The 17840-nt window shown below is 35.8% G+C and overlaps 1 protein-coding gene across 3 annotated transcripts in view; it reads left to right on the forward strand.

The window, feature by feature from the left end:
• Positions 1-17840, forward strand: part of TBCK (TBC1 domain containing kinase) — a 220901-nt gene that overhangs the window by 187332 nt on the left and 15729 nt on the right. For all 3 annotated transcript variants that reach the window (XM_043571089.1, XM_043571097.1, XM_043571106.1), the window contains one exon: positions 10758-10917. In XM_043571089.1, coding sequence (XP_043427024.1) covers positions 10758-10917 — 160 coding nt within the window. The remainder of the gene's footprint in view (positions 1-10757; positions 10918-17840) is intronic.

Here is a 17840-nt window from a genome sequence, read left to right on the forward strand (position 1 = left end):
TCTTTGAAAAAGTGTCTATTAATGTCTTCTGATTTCTTAACTGGATTATTTGTTTTTTGGGTTGAGTTTGATAAGTTCTTTATAGATTTTAAATAGTAACCCTTTATCAGATATGTCATTTGCAAATATTTTCTCCCATTCTGCAGACTGTCTTTTAGTTTTCTTGTTTCCTTTGCTGTGCAGAAGCTTTTTATCTTGATGAGGTCCCAATACTTCATGTTTTCTTTTGTTTACCTTGTGTTGGGTAGCTCTTAATTCTAACCAAAGTAAGTATTTGCAATCAAACTCTGAGATTTATGTGACTTTACCTCTATGTTTATGAAATTAATAAATATTTAATGCTAGTATATTTTTTAAAATAATTTTATTTCTCCCTTGCCAACAAAATGTAGTCCTGTACATTGGGGGGAGAGGGGGAGAAACTAACACCTTTTCCTTCCCCCAAAGAAAATAAGTTATTTTTGAAGTATTGTTTATAATATTTCTCCAATTGTTTATAGTCTCTATATATAATTTTTATCCTCTATTTTGCTTTTATAGATCATTTAAATGGGAAAATTTAGCCAATACTGTTCTTATATCTTCATACAGGTGAAAATTTTGTTTTCTTAATTTGTTCTTTCAGGAGATTAAGAATCTAAAATTAAATTTTATCTCATCTTTTTTACTTCTGTAAAGTAATTGGAAGGATTGTTTATGAAAGGGAGAGAGGCAGTCATTTTTCAACAAAATAAGTTACTGTCTACCAATGAATTTAAGGGATAGTGTTATCATCCCCTAGTACCCTCCCATGTGTGTAAGGGATGAAAAATATTTTTTCCTCTACCCTTCTAAGTTCTTGGCTGGGATTCTGTAAGAGAAGACAAATTAACAAGCGAAAAGCATACAAATTTATTTAATATAAGTTTTACATGGCATGGGAGCCTTCATAAGGAAATGAAGATCTGAAGGAGTGGTTAAGCCTGAGAGTTTTTATGCCAGGCCTGATGAAGAGAAGACAGTGGCAGTAAAATGTGAAAGGACAACGGAAGTGTGAGCTAAATTTAGTTACACTAGGGGAAACTTAGCAAGGCCTGTTTGTTCAGATTTCTGTCAGTGTCCCTCTGTCTTAGAGATAAGGATGTCCCTATCCTCTGAGTATAGGGAAGACACCTCTCAGTTGAGGGTTCTATGTCTTGATTCGGGGAAAGCTCACCAGTCCTTTCTGCACATGCCCTTTCTTCAGTTTAAAATATTCAGTATACCAAGATGCCATACTTAGGGGTAGTGTACCCTGAACCCCATCATCTGAAATTTTGCTAAAGCTTCAGTCATTTAGCTTAGAATATAAATATTCCCCATTAAAATACAAATACCCTGCAAGAGGTAATATTTTAATCTATTATCAATTTTTAGGATAGTAGGTAAGGAAAGGCGTATCAGCAGTTTGAGGGAACTACTCCTAAGTTCAGTACGGACCAGTAGGGGTGAGGAATACAGAAAAGGAGAGAGGGAGAACGTGAAGATGGACTTCACCCACTTGCCAATAAAGACATAATCCCAACTTTCAAATAAGAAGCCTGGAGATAATCTAATCTAAATTCTTAATATAAGAGCTGAACAGTTCATGTCAGTCAGACTAAATAGCTAAGTTTCTATTGAAATCATATTTAATTTTTGTTTTTATAATAAAGAAACATAAGAGACGCCTGGATGGCTCAGTCAGTTAAGCATCTGATTCTTGACTTTGGCTCAGGTCACGATCTCATAGTTGACAGGATAAAGCCCTATGTCGGGCTCTGTGCTGACAGCATGGAGCCTGCTTGGGATTCTCTCTCTCCTTCACTCTCTGCTCCTACACACACGCACTCTCTCTCAAAATAAATAAATAAAATAAAATAAAAATGAAATGTTAATATAGGTAAAGGCTTAAGTCAGTGATATTTGTTCTAATACAAATTATAGGGATTTCAGAGCAAATAATAATTGCATATTTTAAAGAGGCAGCAGAAAGTGTTTCTCATATGGTGACATAAATTTCACAAGTAATGTTAATAGTTTCAAAGATAATATACAAGCCAAACTGTTGTTTTTTATTAGTGGTTCTAAATAGAGTTTCAAATTTTCTAGAGTTCATATTGAATGGTCTTAGTCTTGTAAATGTGGTTCCAACTGATATTATTTGTAAACAAAAATACTTTGAAGGAATGTTATTCTCATATGCTTGAGTTCAAAGTAATTTAGAGATACTTGTGTTCAGAGCAGAATAGATACTGAGGAGGTTTAGTAGGATTTTTTTCATCCCATTTGGGTCTAGGTTCAAGCTACCTGAATTAAAATTTATAGCTAGTTGTATTCCCATTTCTGAATGGACCTTGTGTAATATGAGACTATGGTAACAACTGCTGGAATGGCCCCACTTGACTGTGTGGAGCCTGCTCAGGATTCTTGCTCGCTTGCTCTCTCTCTCTCTCTCTCTCTCTGTCTCTGCCCCTCCCCCCAAAAAACTAAATAAACATTTTAATAAAAATAAATAAATAGTTACAATGTAGTGTTAAATGCTCTATGTTCGAGGCATACCCAGAAGCTAGGAATGTTAAGAATGGCCACCCAAGCCAAGTGATACCTGAGATGGATTTTGAAAGACAAGTAGAAGTTACCCCAGCAATGAAGAGATAAAGGACATTTTAGACTGAAAAAACAACATAGTGTATGAGTGCACAGAGACAGTGAGGAAGACACATTCAGGAAATTACAAGTACTCTGGATATGCATGGCTGGAATACATGAGGGTAGGCAATGATACTAGAGTAGCAAAGGCAGCTTCATGGAGAATGTTGCATATGATGCCAAGAAATTTGGGTTTTATCCCAGAGACTGTGAGAAAGTATTAAATATTTTAATCCAATAAGTGGCATGCTCACAATTGTATTTTGGAGAGATTAAAGCAGTGTGGAAGAAGGGTGAGAGTGGAGATAATGGTGCAGGCAAGACCAGAAGGATGGAATCACCCAGAGATTTGATGTGCATAAACATCTCTCCATATTTGCAATCACAAAGGGTGAGATCTCTAGATTATCCGTAAAATAAATCAATTTTTGTGAACCATTTGGGTCAATACCTATGCTGGGGAAAATCCAGAGAAATGCCTTTTGTTGCTATTTTTTTTTCCCTTCTCTCTTACTGTGTGTTAACAAAGAGAATTCTGCATCATGGCACTTGCAAGTATTGATAGGTGGTGGTGGCACTAGCTAAGAAGGCCAGGAGGTATTTAACACATTTGATGCTGCTACAAGTTATTCTAGGTTTGACACAATTCTGAAATTCATTTACTCAGCAAATATATACGATGTATTCTAAGCATTATATTAAAGCATTGTAAGAATTCCATACACGAAATAAATACAGATCCTATAAATTGTTTTAAGTATTGGTGTGCTCCTGAAACCAGTACTACATTGTATGTTAACTAATGTGAATTTAAAAAAATAAATTTAAAAGAAGGGGGGGTGGAATTTGGACACAGACACACACATATGGAGAAGGTCATGTGAAGATGAGGGTAGAGATCTGGGTGATGCACATACAAACCAAGGAGCACCAAAGACTTCCAGCAAATGACCAGAAGCTAAGGGAGAGGCCTGGAGCAGAGTGCCCCTTGCAAACCTAGGAAGGAACCAACCCTGCCAACCTTGATCTTGAACTTCTGGTTTCAGGAACTATGAGAAAATAAATGTCTATTGCTTAAGCCTATAAATAAGTAAATAAAGTATTGGTGGAAGTCAAGTACATTAGTATGTTTTATACAAGACCAAATTGCTGTTGTGAGAGATGTACAGATACTATGGGAAGGGAAGCTTTCATGGAGGAAATGCTTGAAGGATGAATAATATTTGGACACTCAAAAATATTGAGAAAAGGTATTTAGGCAGAGAAAAGTACAGAAGCTAGTCAGGACATACTGGAAACAATATATGATTTGGTTTCGTTGGAATTGAAGTCGTTAGGTCTTATTCATGAAAGCTGAACTGAAAAATTTGGGCTTTGTTCTATAGGCATCCATGAAAGGTTTCTCAACAGGAGAAATTTTAGTCTAACAACGTTGTAAATAGAATCAATTTCTAAGAGAAAAGAGAAGAGTTGAAGAACACAAAAAACTACTGTCATGGTCTGTGCTCAAGGGAATAAATGTCTGAAATAGGCAAGTGATCATGGGAATAGAGATAGGAGGATGGGATTTATTAACTAGTGCTATATAGAATGTTAGATGTTGCCACTGATGAGGTTTAAACTGATTATTTGGTGGATGCTGATGCCATTCCAAGGAAGCAATAGATTTAGCAAGGAGAAATGGCAATCTCTAAAGATACAATTTTGTATTGATTAATGCTATTTAGTTACATTATATGTAAGGAAACTGTGGGCTTAATTCCATGTTCTCTTTTGGCGATTGATAATACTAAAGGTGTAGCCTTTACTTTGGACTCTGTAACACTGATTATGATTAGTTAACAAAGCAACCGAACAGGCCAACATAAAGGTGTGCATATCTTCATAAGTGGTCTGGTGAAATGCTAATGTTCTTTGTATATAGAGGTATGAAGTCACTAACTGTGGTACCCAACAAAAATTCTGTGCCCTTTTAGGGTTTAGAAAAATACGAGATTGTTTCTGTGTTAAATTTTGAGCTGTTAGATATTTTAAAGTAATTTTTAAATGCTTTTGTGAAGTGAACAATCTTTCTAGACTATGACCATTTACCTACCTAATGTACCTACATTATTCTTAGAAGTGTTAGTTTTTCAAACTGCTTGATTAAAGTATGTGCATCTACTTGCAATACTATTATGTAGACTGACTTATAAATACAGGAAGGTCTCCATATCTTAGAAACCTAGAAGATAATGCATGTCGTCCTTATCTATTAATACTGTTCTAACAATCCAGCTCTTTTGTCACAGACATTTTAAAGTATTTGTTCTGATCTGTTTGTAAATTGAACTACCAGATTTTGTTTAATGTGAAAATTTATTTTTGTTTTAAGCACACATTTGAATGCTTTTTGGTAATGTCTGCCAGATGGAATGTTGGGCTGAATGATATGTTTTTGGGGAGAGGAACAGCTTATTACAAGACAGGGTAAGGTCACCAGTTGCCAAAGAAAACTGATGCTTACTTAGAATATATCACAGAGTGCAATCAGTGTAGCAAACAACTTGATTTAAATAGCTGACTAGGTGACTGCTATAATAACTGTTTTTATAGCTTCTATTGTTCCATAGCAGAGGTTTTATTGTAATTACTGCTGATGTCTTTAATCGTGTCTCTTATCTTTTAATTCCTTCAAGTATGTCGTCAAAAATCCTAGCAGTAAAAATGTTTTATGAACACTGATAGGTTAAAAAGTTACTGTTTATGAGTGCCATTGCCACTGTTGCCAAAACCAATCTGAAAATTTGTGATGGACATTGTTACACTATAAAGATGTATATATGATTGGAGCTAATCACCACATAAATACTTTGGCTTCTATTACCTTGCTAGATTCTAAAGTGGGTACTTTGAAGCTGACACTTTTTAAGTTCTTAGTTTCTACAGTAGCATAGTATGTAGCTGTTGGGCAATGTACTCAGTGTAGAATGTCTTCAAGTACGAGTATTATTACCCCACATCTGTGTTTTGCTGACAAGCAATGGCTTTTTTAAGTACAAAAGACGAATGTAGAGAATCTAGATTTTTGTCTAGAATATGAGGAAAGCAATGAAGTGACAGTCATAATCCCAAAATATGTATTGTTGCATGCTCGTCTCTAATACTGCTTTAGTATTAAGGACACATACACACTTCTCTCCCTCTGCAATACAATGAAATATGACTGAAGTTCTTAGAGCATGGAGAAAGTATGTATCTCAGACGTGTATTCTCTATCATTTTGTTCTCCTTGCCATATCTTGCCCGGGACAAATAGGAGTCAACTTTGAGAACTAGGGTTACTATATGTCAGAAACTGTCTCTATCTCACTCTTTACTTGTTCTGTCTAGCTAACACAAAATATACAGAAATCTGCTCTTTGCTCAGTTTTCAGATAAACCTAATGTTTTATTATGATTATGGAGGACTTGGAAAGTAAGAGAAGTCAACTATCTACCTTTACAATATAACCTGGCAGACTCTCACATGTTTGGAAATTACATAAAGGAGTTCTGCTTCATCATACGATGTCTGTTTCACATGAGAATTTGTAATGGAGACAGAGAATCTTAATTACCAAGGAAGCTATATCCTTAAATCAAAATTGACTTCATTGTTCAACTTACGTAAACAAAAGGTAATGTTCACAGTAAATGTCTTAATATGTAACTAGGCCAACCTTACTCTTCTCTGCTATTTACCATGTAGTTAAGGATAGATATTTAGAGCGTGGACCACCCTAAGAGCACTCACGCTTACCTAATCTTATTTGCACTAGAAGTTTTATGACAAGAGTGTTCTTGGATGAGTGCTTTTAAATGTTTTCCAGGACTTTTTGATTGAACTAAACTAAGAATAGGGAAGTGTGGTTTAAAGTTTTATTTCTGTTGTGCCTTATCTTTCAAAATGTTGAGATAGCCTGGAAAAGATTTGGAATAGCTTTGCATTTTGGATTATAATTTTCTTCTTTCCAGAAAGTCTCTGCTGCCATCATATTTTAAAGCATTTTAACATTTAATATGGATTTTTAAAAAAATCAAACTATAAAGCACAACCAACAGAAAACACTAGGATAATAACAAGTTTATGACTTACTTCTAGTGACTAAAAGGCAATTTGGGCTGAATTTTTTTTTTTTTAATGTTTATTTTTGAGAGAGAGAGACAGAGAGAGTGTGAGCAGGGGAGGGGCAGAGAGAGAGGGAGACACAGATTCTGAAGCAGGTTCCAGGCTCTGAGCTGTCAGCACAGAGTCCAGTGCAGGGCTTGAACCCACGAACCCTGAGATCATGACCTGAGCCGAAGTCAGATACTCAACCGACTGAACCACCCAGGTACCCCTGGACTGAAATCTTCAAAAGCACGGAATAAATTGGTGGTGATACTAAATTCACAAAATCATCTAGGTGTTTCTGTATGATTTTAGATACAGATTTTAGATATTGGCTATTTGAGTACAGATGAGTACTTTTTCAAGCCAAATATTTATAGAATTTATCCTGTAAAATAAACTTTATTTTTAGAATCACTAATTTTCTAATATGTGACTGACAGATTTTTATAGAAGACCTTCAAATGTAACTTACACTGTAAAGCTTAACACAGTCTAAGCATTGTCTTTTATCTTTTATTTCTGACTTTCAAGGGAGAGGATCTGATTGGCTCAGCCTGCATCAGATATCTACCTTCACCCTCCCCTTCCCTTCTGTACTGTCAGTCATGATTATGGAAGGATCATCTGATACAACCACAGCAATCTAGGCTCACCCTTTCTGAGGAGCAGTAGTTGGGGCTCTTTCAAACAAGAAAGTGGGAGGCGAGCAAGCTCCCCAAATATGTCTACTACAATGCTTGACTAGGATCGGCTTATATTGGTTTTGCTACTTTATAAACACCAGAAAGAAAAAAAAAAATGTTCACAGTTGATAAGGGCTGTTTGATAAACACAGAAACTCTCTCTGGCAACTGACTCAGAATGGCAGATGTAGAATCATTTGCTGAGAATATTTGAGTTGTTAGGTTCTTGGTTTGTGGCATCAGAAAATTCCATGCTAAGGTATGTCCTAAGTGAAGACAAAAGTACTATCAGAGTAATTATATGCTGAGAACAAAGCCGTGGCTATTCATAAAAACTGCAGCTGAGAGTATTGAGTAATTATAAATGTTTGAGAACCTAGTGCCGATGAAATCCAGGGTGATCCGCCCATGATTATACATTCTTTGTCCATCCTACAAGCCTCGAACTAAACAGTGTACACGGGGTACTAATGTTTACTTTCCCTCTCTTTTTATTTTTCAAAACTTTTTTTATAATTCTTTCATTATTAATGCCAAATGTTTTCTTTAAAGAAAAAAACGATGAAGCAGCAACTGACTAAAAAATTTTGAATGTAAGACACATGATCAGTCTTTACCATCACTCTTGAGAGTAGGAGCCTCAATTTCTCCTCTCAACGTTGAATGAGAGAGAAAGGAAGAAGTGGAGTCTAAAGATGAACCTACAAACTGGAGCAATTGAGACACTGTCATGTCAGTAAATAATTATAATTTTCCCCTTCTACAGTGATCACTAGTTGAGTTGGGGGGGTGGAATATTAGTTGCTTGTAGCATAACCTTTTAAAACTTTGTGACTATTCCATTTTTTAAGACATCTCTAAAGTGGAAGTGTAGGGGAAATGCCTCTGTGAGCACATAAACATCCCTCCGTGGTCATCTTCAGTGATTGTTAAGGGAGGGAAGACATTGCCTGGACTTCTTATAAACCAGTCTTCACATTCACTCTTCTAGCCTTTCTCCACTTCGTTGCCAAAGTACAAATGTGATTTGTTACTTCTCTGTTTAAAATACTGATTTTCAATGCTCTAGGATAAAGACTAGCATTATCAACGTGACCTACAAGGGCCTGCTCAGCCTGGCCTCTGCATCCGCTTCCAAGCTCACCTTACCTCCTGCTATGCATTGATCTCTAAATTCTGCTGGCACTGGCCTTCCTTTCTTTCTCCTTATTGGCCATGTGCCTACCCTCTATCAGCCTAACATTTCTGCGTGAAACATGTGTCCCTTCCACCACCCTGTCCCACCTCCATTCCATCCCCTTGGCTAATTAACTTTTGTTAATTCTTCAATTCTAACTCAGTGTCATTTGCTTTCTCCATGAAAACCTTCCCTATCTTCCCCAAGTTGATATGTCCTATCAGAGTATCATATATGTCTCTTTCAGAGCAGTTTTGACAGTTATTTTATGTTTATTTGGAGAGTTATTTGGGAGCGTCTTCCTCTATAGACTCTATATGAAGAATCATACTTTTTTTTCAGAACATTTTATTTTTAAGTAATCTCTGCTCCTAAGGTGGGGCTCAAACTCATGACCCAAGGTCAAGCATTGCATGCTCTATTGACTGAGCCAACCAGACACCCTAGGAATCATCTTTTTAATTGTACTTTTAAGTTACTTTTGGGAACATATATTTTCTTTTTTATCTTTTTTTAAAGATATATGGGCCTTTATTTGTATTTTTTTTAATTTTCTTAATGTTTATTTATGGGGGGGGGGGGGCAGAGAGAGGGAGACAGAGGATCCAAAGCTGGCTATATGCTGACAGCAGAGAACCCAATAAGGGGCTGGAAACCATGAACCGCAAGAGCATTACCTGAGCCAAAGTCAGACGCGTAATCAACTGAGCCACCTAGGCGCCCCTATAAAAGCTTTAGAACAAATCTAGAGAGTCCAAGAAGCACAATATGTTAAACTCATGGCATTTAGTGACAGGAGCAGGCAGTATTGACAGGTAACAAATAATAACATAAAAAGGAATCTCACATTTCTAACAGAAATTTAAATACTTTGAGAATGGTCAGAGGACTAAGTTCATAATTATTATTTAATTTGCCTCTCTGACTTCACCATCTACCACTTCTTGAAATATACTATGCTTTAGTTAGAGGCATATATCTTTTTCTTTAAGATCATATGCTATTACTAAATATTTTAAACTAACATATGCTTTTAGTTGCCAAATTAAAGGTAAAACACAATGAAACCAGAAGAACCCTTCTAAAGTACAAATATAATAACACATTATGCCTTTAGAGAACATAAAATTGGAAAGAATGGAAATGTCATTGAAGTTTACTTGAGAAATAGCCGACGACAGAAGTGTTTCCAAGCAGTGCTAATCACCTAACAATTCTAAACAGAATCCCATTTAGCAATCACTTGCCCAAAGTAGATAGGCTTTGCAGTATCAAGTTAGATCTTAGAATATCCAGTTTACTTTCAGAGCTATAAAATAATCATGGTAGTAGTAATAAACTGAAAGCCGTCACTATTATGCAACCCATGTGATTGCCATTGATTTGCTACATCCTGATGACTTACAATACTTCATTCAATCAGGAAAGTCTGCTTTAAATTTTTGACTCATGTTTTTCCTTTCTTTTTTCCGTTCTATTTTCACATTTAGCGTTTTTGTTTGTTTGTTTTTCTTAGTGGTACCTTCATTTAGATAAAATACACATTCAACATCTTGAGCGTTCAAGATGTTTAGAACTGTCAGAAGTTCAGGTGAGAAGAAGGAAAAAAACAGAAGTAAAACCAATGAATCACTGAAATAGCAATTAGCAAAAGTTTATTGTGCACATACCAAAAAGACAGACTATAAATCAGGAGCACTCAAACAAAACATAGAGTGAGGCTCAGGGCATATTGTTACAAAGCAGCTTATACAATGTGGAGGTAGTGACTGCTTAGTTTTCAGTTTGGTTACAATATTAGAATTTTCTTAAATGAGAGGGAATTGGTTGGGGTCACATAACAATTGGGGGAAAAATTTAAATTTTGCTTATGATTTTCAGAGGCATAAGCAAGAAGTGTCCTAGGTTAAGTTAGCCTCACTTGTCTTGCAAAATAAGCTAAACTTTCCTTGTATGACTAAACAAGTTTTGTCCGCTTGGAATTTTTAAGTCTGGTCTCCATTTGCATTTAACTTTAACGTACTATCTCCTGTGGATCAATTACCTCTGTGAGTTTCCCTCCCACACTCAAGTCTACACACAAATAAATGTTTTCCTTAACTTTACTTCTCAGTTTTATTCGGGGTCATATTTCAGGCAGCATCAACATTCCATTCAGTGCTGCGTTCACTGCAGATGGAGAGCTTACCCAGGGCCCTTTCACTTCTGTGCTCCAGAGCTTCAAAGGGAAGGTCATTGTCATCGTGGGGCAGGTAGCAAAGCACACAGCAGAGGTAAGTGGACTCAGAAATGTCACATGAACATAATGCTGTGTTATCCAACTGTGTCTTATAATAGTTTGTCTAAAAGTATGTTTCTTCAGGAGTTGGTCGTAAAGCAAACGAGCTTTGCATATCTGTCTGTAGAAGAGTTTGTCTACCTCTTCCTGGTAAAAGAATTAATGCTTTTCCCTCATTGTGCAACATTAAGATCAATAGTAAACTTAGAAAGATACAAATGATAGCCTAAGGGGTTTTTTGTTGTTTTGTTTTTGAACTTCTTTCTGAAATTGCATAGAAAATAGCTTCAATTCCTTTCCTTGGAGGAGCACACTGGGGTTTGATTGAAGGCTCTGAAAACTGATCATAATAGAATTTTTTGGATTTGAGTTTTTTATTTATTATAGGCTCAAAGCTTTTTTGATGATAGAGAATTCCGGAAGGATATCCACTTTTAGATATGAGGAGTATATGAAAAAATAAAATGTCTCTCTCTCCCCTATGTTCTAAGCAGATTGAAAATAAAACAAAGAGGGGCGCCTGGGTGGCTCAGTCGGTTAAGCATCCGACTTCAGCTCAGGTCACGATCTCGCAGTACGTGAGTTCAAGCCCCACGTCGGGCTCTGGGCTGATGGCTCAGAGCCTGGGGCCTGCTTCTGATTCTGTGTCTCCCTCTCTCTCTCTCTGCCCCTCCCCCGTTCATGCTCTGTCTCTGTCTCAAAAATAAATAAACGTTAAAAAAAATTTAAAAAAAAAAAGAAAAGAAAAGAAAATAAAACAAAGAGTAGCATATGGAGGTCAAAAATATCACCGTTATTTTTTATAAAACACAAGTTAGAGAATATAGGTTATATGAGAACAAATGGGCTTGCTCACAAATCCCCCAGAATTGGTGAACATATCTAGATGGGGGCAACATCGAGCCAAGACAGGCCCTCTTTCTAAAGGGAGGGAAGGATCTGCTCCTGGAAAAGTGGCAGAGGTAGTTTGATCCCTGCAGGTAACTTATTCCCAAAAGGAAGAAGGGCAAGACAGAGCCTTCCCAAATTTGCCAATCAAATAAATCACTACCCTGGACGGAGTGAATAGAGGGACAAAAGCAAAGTTAGGAATATACTTAGAAAAATTTCCTTCTCAAATAAATGAGCAGTGGAGATAAAATATTTCCCTCTAATATGTACATTCCTTAGTGTCTCTATATACTGAGTAATCTAGAAGGGTAGTCAGATGAGAACTTTGAAACTTTTGGTCATAAGCCATTTTAAGCATCCTTGTCTCAGAAGTTACAGGGCTAACAGTAACATTGGTTTTTAACACTAAATGAAGGTCGTCCTTGATGATGAAGCTTAACTGACCATATTAAAGAAGGATCTAAGTGGATATTAATTATGTCATATATCACTCACTTCCTCTTTTATATTATTATATCTGACATCTAACAGGGAACAATTTAAATACACCTATTTCAGAGAAAGTCAGTATACTAAATGACAAATATGCAGTTTTAAGTAAATGAGAACATTTTAGAACTAAAGTCATGGTATCTAAATTATTTTTATGTAAGTTGTTAAATGATAATTATTATAATTATAATATAATATATAATATAATATAATATAATTATAATAAATATTATTATTACTACCATAATACTGCTGCTGCTACATTAATCTACATTGCGACATCACTCCAATGAAAAATATCAATTTTCAATTGCAATGACTATCAGTACATTCAAGCCACAGAAATACTATTGAAAAGCACATATTTCTGGATTCTAAGTGATAGCCATAAGAAGAAATCTTTACAATGATAATAATCCTAATTATTGGTCTTTGTAAGTAGTAAATACTGTTTATACATTATTTCATTCTTCACAACAATTCTATGAGGGAGACATTATTCTACACATTTTACATATGAGAAAAACTTAGACTCAGTTTTAATTTGCCTGTCTCAGAGCCAGGATTGAAACATGAGTCCATGTTACTCTATAGGCCATGCCCTTAACTCAGTGAGTTCTTAAGGCTTTTGAGTCTGAATGCTGCCATTGGATCTTTGTTTGTTTGTTTATTTGCTTGTTTGTTTCTAAATTTTTTTCAATGTTTATTCATTTTTGAGAGAGAGAAACAGATCGCAAGTGGGGGTGGGGCAGAGAGAGAGGGAGGCAGAATCCAAAGCAGGCTCCAGGCTCTGAGCTGTCAGCACAGCTGTCTGACATCATGGAGACTGCTTGGTATTCTCTTTCTCCCTCTTTCTGTGCTGGCATGTGTAATCCTCTCTCAAAATACATAAATAAACATTTTAAAAAATATGTAATAGTACAGCCATCACATTATGAATATGTAAATGAAGAGCCATCACATTATGAATAAATTAGCCAATGTCTTGTTTATCAGAGACCAGATACTATCATGAATAAATCCTTCATCTTCAAACTCTGTGGTCATTAATGCTTATAGACAACAATGACTGAACAAATTCTATGGTCAGTATTAGTGCTTCAGTCCAACATCAGGAAATTATTTTTGAGATATGATTTAAGTATTTGTATAGAGATGGATCTTAATAACTTTGCTCCCCACGGGGCTAAAAATAACTTTAAGTATTTATTTGCATATGCTGTTCCATCATCTTTTAACCTGCTGTACAGATCTGTATGACTTTACTAATGCTTCCTTCCCACCACCAAGTAAGTTGGAAGCATCTCAATTTAAAGTCTCTTTACTGGAATTCTATGTATCCGTGGTTGTGCTGGATAGCTTCCATTTGTTCCACCTTTCATTCTAATTCCACTCTCCACCCTTATTCACCCTGCTGTCTGTTGTAGGAGACTGGCTTCCATGTTCTCTGGCTTCCAGCTGTTGAGCTAATGGGGAGTTCTGATAAGTTATAAGAGGGGAAGAGTCAAGGATGTTTATCCCCCTGTATTCTTCCTCAAAAATTCTCAGGTTTGCTGTATCCCTCTATTGAAGGTTAACACTTCTCTCCAGGAAGCCTTCTCTAACTACTTTCTTTTTCCAGCCTCCAGTCCCTTTGGCTCTAGGGGTGAAGAAGATATACAAATGGCCAATAAACACATGAAAACATACTTGACATCATTAGTCTTTAATGAAATGCAAATCAAAACCACAGTGAGATACCAATTCACACCCAACTGTTGGCAAGGATATGGAGAAACAAGCCTGGCAGGAATGCAAAATGGTGCAACTTCTGTTTAACAGTTTGGCAATTCTTTCAAACTATAATCTTAGTATTACACTATGACCAGCAATTCCACTCTTATGTAAATAGCCAAAAAAATTGAAAACAAGCATCCAACAGATACATACTTGTATGCCGGTGATTATATTACCACTCTTTAGAATAGCCAAAAGGTAGAAACAACCCAAGTGTCTATCAACAGATGAATGAAGAGACAAAATGTGGTGTATACGTATAGTGTAATATTATTCAGCCTTAAAAAGGAACAAAGTTCTGACACATGCTACAACATGGATGCACCTTGAAAACATCTTGCTACGTTGAAATAAGGCAAATGCAAAAGACAAATATTCTGTGATTCCACTTAAATGAACTATCTAGAATAGGCAAATTCATGGAAACAGAAAGTAAATTAGTGTTACTAAGGGCTGACAGAGGGGAGAAGGAGAGTTTTTCTTGATACAGAGTTTCTATTTGGGATGATAAAAAAAAATTAGAAATAACTACTGGTAACAGTTTACACCATTGTGAATGTACTTAATGCCACTTATTGTACACCTAAAATTGTTAAAATAGCAATTTTTAAAAAGTTCTGGAGTTTGATGTGTTCAGACTACCCTACTGCCCACAGTTCATCTGAGGCCTACAGTTTTTGGTCATAGTAGACATTCTTTCATAAGAGCCCTTCTGATCAAGTCTCATCTTTTTCCCTTGTGAATATTTTTTTAAAAATCAAAAACACAAAAAACAGTGATTTCCAAGCCAGTAACAGGTTATCTTCTAAGTTGAAATGAGTGTACTGCAGCTAGCAGCTGGCAGAGTCCTATTTTGAAAAGATTAAGAAAGCCACAGTTGAATGCTATGAAAAGAAAGCAGAGGTACCAATTCTAGTTAGTACAGTTACAAATTATCTTTATAAATGTTGATGATTTTTATGTCAAACCCATATTTGGACTAGGGAATTCTTTATTTACAAAAGTAGGCACTGACTGTAATTTTTCTAGTTTTACATCTTCTATTAAGATCTAGTCAAAGAGCTAGACTGAAAACCCAACAAATGAAAATATTAAATGAAATAGAGTATATATAGCTCAATAAAGAAAAGTGCTCTCAATGTTTAATTTAACAAGTAGCAAAATATCATTGGGCAATTGCAAGAAAATAAAAATGAGCCACTTGTCTAGTCAATGACAGTATTAAAATCACCCATTTGACATACAAATTAGAAGTGGAGTGTCTTTTGTAATACAAATATGAAGGATTTACTCCATAATGCCCAAGTATATTGAATATATTGTCTACAATGACATAGGAGAAGGCAAAACAGATCTATTACAGCTTATTTGCATACCTAAATAACTGTAATTGGAAGATACATGATCCTGTTTTATTTATGTATTCATTAACTATTTCCTATAATTACAATTGATCAGCAATTTATTGGTTTCTTTGTCATTACCACTTCATAAGCCTTTTTGTATCTGGCCTAGCTTCCACATTAAATACGCCACGAAACCTTTAGTATCTGCCATTTCTTGCCTAGCTAAAACATTGGTTTTCCCATGAGCGGAGCAAAAAAGGAGGACTACAAAGACCTTAGTTTAATTGGGTACCACATAGAGGCTCTCCGTACCAAATCCTACTGAATCTCACTTGTCAGGTAATCTTTAATTCACCTTACGCTACAGGTTAAATAAAGCAGTGAGCTATTATAAAATCAAGCACTTCCAGATATTCTGAGAACGAATGTGTCAGCATCAAGGAATGTCAGGTGGTCTCAAGTGAGCGAAGTGGAATCCTGAGTCTCTAAACTGTGTACTAATGCTCCAAGGGTAGGTTGGATTTTGTGCTGATCCTTGCTGCTGTGTGGCTGAGTTCAATCTGACAAGCCAAACAGATGCAGACTACAAATGTTGGTAGGGTTAATGGGAGTAGGAAGACCTCCTACTACCTATCAAAACAAGGGTAAAGTCGATTCAGGCTTTGTGTAACATTTGAAATGAAAAAGATGGAAAGGTCTCATTATTCTCACTGCAGAGATAATCATCTTTTTAAATTTACATGAGAAACTGTATCTTCGATTGCTAAACTGAAATTCGATTTCCTGGGCATAGAAGAAAAATGCCAACATGATCTGTACAGAAAGCACCATAAAAGATACCTCTTCCGAAACCAAAATGTGCTGAATTAATCTCAGAGAGCTCCTGAATAAATCTGAGAATTAAGGCAGTAACTACTCAGATCAATAGGGGGAGGCAGAGAGAAGTCCATCAGCCAAATTATGGATTAAATGAACCCACAGGAAGGAACATTGTTATATCCTTGATCAGATTTCTCAGATTTAAAGGAAATTTTGATTTTTAATATTAATCAAATATTACCTAAGAGAAAATTTATGGTTTGTTTTAGTACAGCAACCATTACTCACACTATCCCACTCCCAACCTAAGGTGAAAGTCTCATGTATCTCTCCTGGACAAAATACCATTATGCATCCACCTCTTTCCTAGAAGTAAATTATAATGTTTACAGAGAATGATAACAGCAGAGTAGCATGCTGTGATGTGTTATGGGGTTACTTGTTTCTCCTCTCTGGGGAAGGAAGGTAGTGAAATCCAGCTCTAGAACTAGTGGTGGCTGCCAGACTAGAAAATGGCCAACAACATGGACAAGAACAAAATGAAATTCCAGTAGGTGTTTCTCTACCTTTAGTGAGTCCTTGAGAAAAACTGTAAACATCATATTGTTGTGTTGTCACTGAAACTCATAGACTTTATCCATCCAGATTATATTTTGTGGTTATAAGACCACCAAAATTTCATCCCTGCCAGTGTATCCCATTCAAAAAGTTATCTAAGAAAGAAATTGAAAGAATCTTTGCATTTCACTCTGTTTTGTCAACCCTTTGGAAAATATTAGGAACAGCTTGTCTTTCCCTTAAAAACGTTATATTCTTGGCATAAAATCAGTGCTCTTCTTTTGTCATCAAAAGAAATATTCATCTGAGAACACAAGAGCCAGTGGCAATAATAAGCCATGTGTGCTATTATTGCTATTATTCTTTCCTGCAAAACAAAACAAAGGAAGACAAAACAAAATAAAAAAATAGAAAAGAGCAAAACATATATTTCTGAATAACAGTTGATTCAGAAACCTAGACAAGAGATGATCTTTATGGAGATTCTATGACTGAACAGTCAGAGTGTCCGATACTTTCTACACATGACAGGTAAGGATTAAATTTAAAATATTAAAATCTGTTATCAACTAAAATTGATTATATTTATAATAAGAAAGCATGCCATTGCAGCTATTTTTTAAATAAGATAATAGTCCACTTAGGTTTACTTACACTCCCCTGGTGGCCAAGGTGTTATTTGGTCTTTGGATGTTAGGTTGGAAGTTAGTTTGTACTGTGGTAATGTGAGGCTTCCACACTCTCATCCCATGGAAAGAGTGCTCAAAATGGACCAGGTGACCTGAAAATAAGCAATTCAGCATGTGTTGTCCCCATAGTAAACTTCTCTGGCTCTAGATAATATCTACCTAGTTCTTCATTAATGTGTTTCATTAATGTGAAACTTTTAAACCACTTTGAATGAAATCTCTTACCTGTCAGAAAATGTGTCAGACCTCTTTATAACATTTTTAACATTTTGGCAAAGAATGGGAAGTGAATCTCTTTTATGAGTTCCAAAAATGCAAGGAATTCTTTCTTGGTCTTGTTAGAACCA

Source organism: Prionailurus bengalensis, chromosome B1 (genome assembly GCF_016509475.1).
Source record: "Prionailurus bengalensis isolate Pbe53 chromosome B1, Fcat_Pben_1.1_paternal_pri, whole genome shotgun sequence".
NCBI lineage: Eukaryota > Metazoa > Chordata > Mammalia > Carnivora > Felidae > Prionailurus > Prionailurus bengalensis.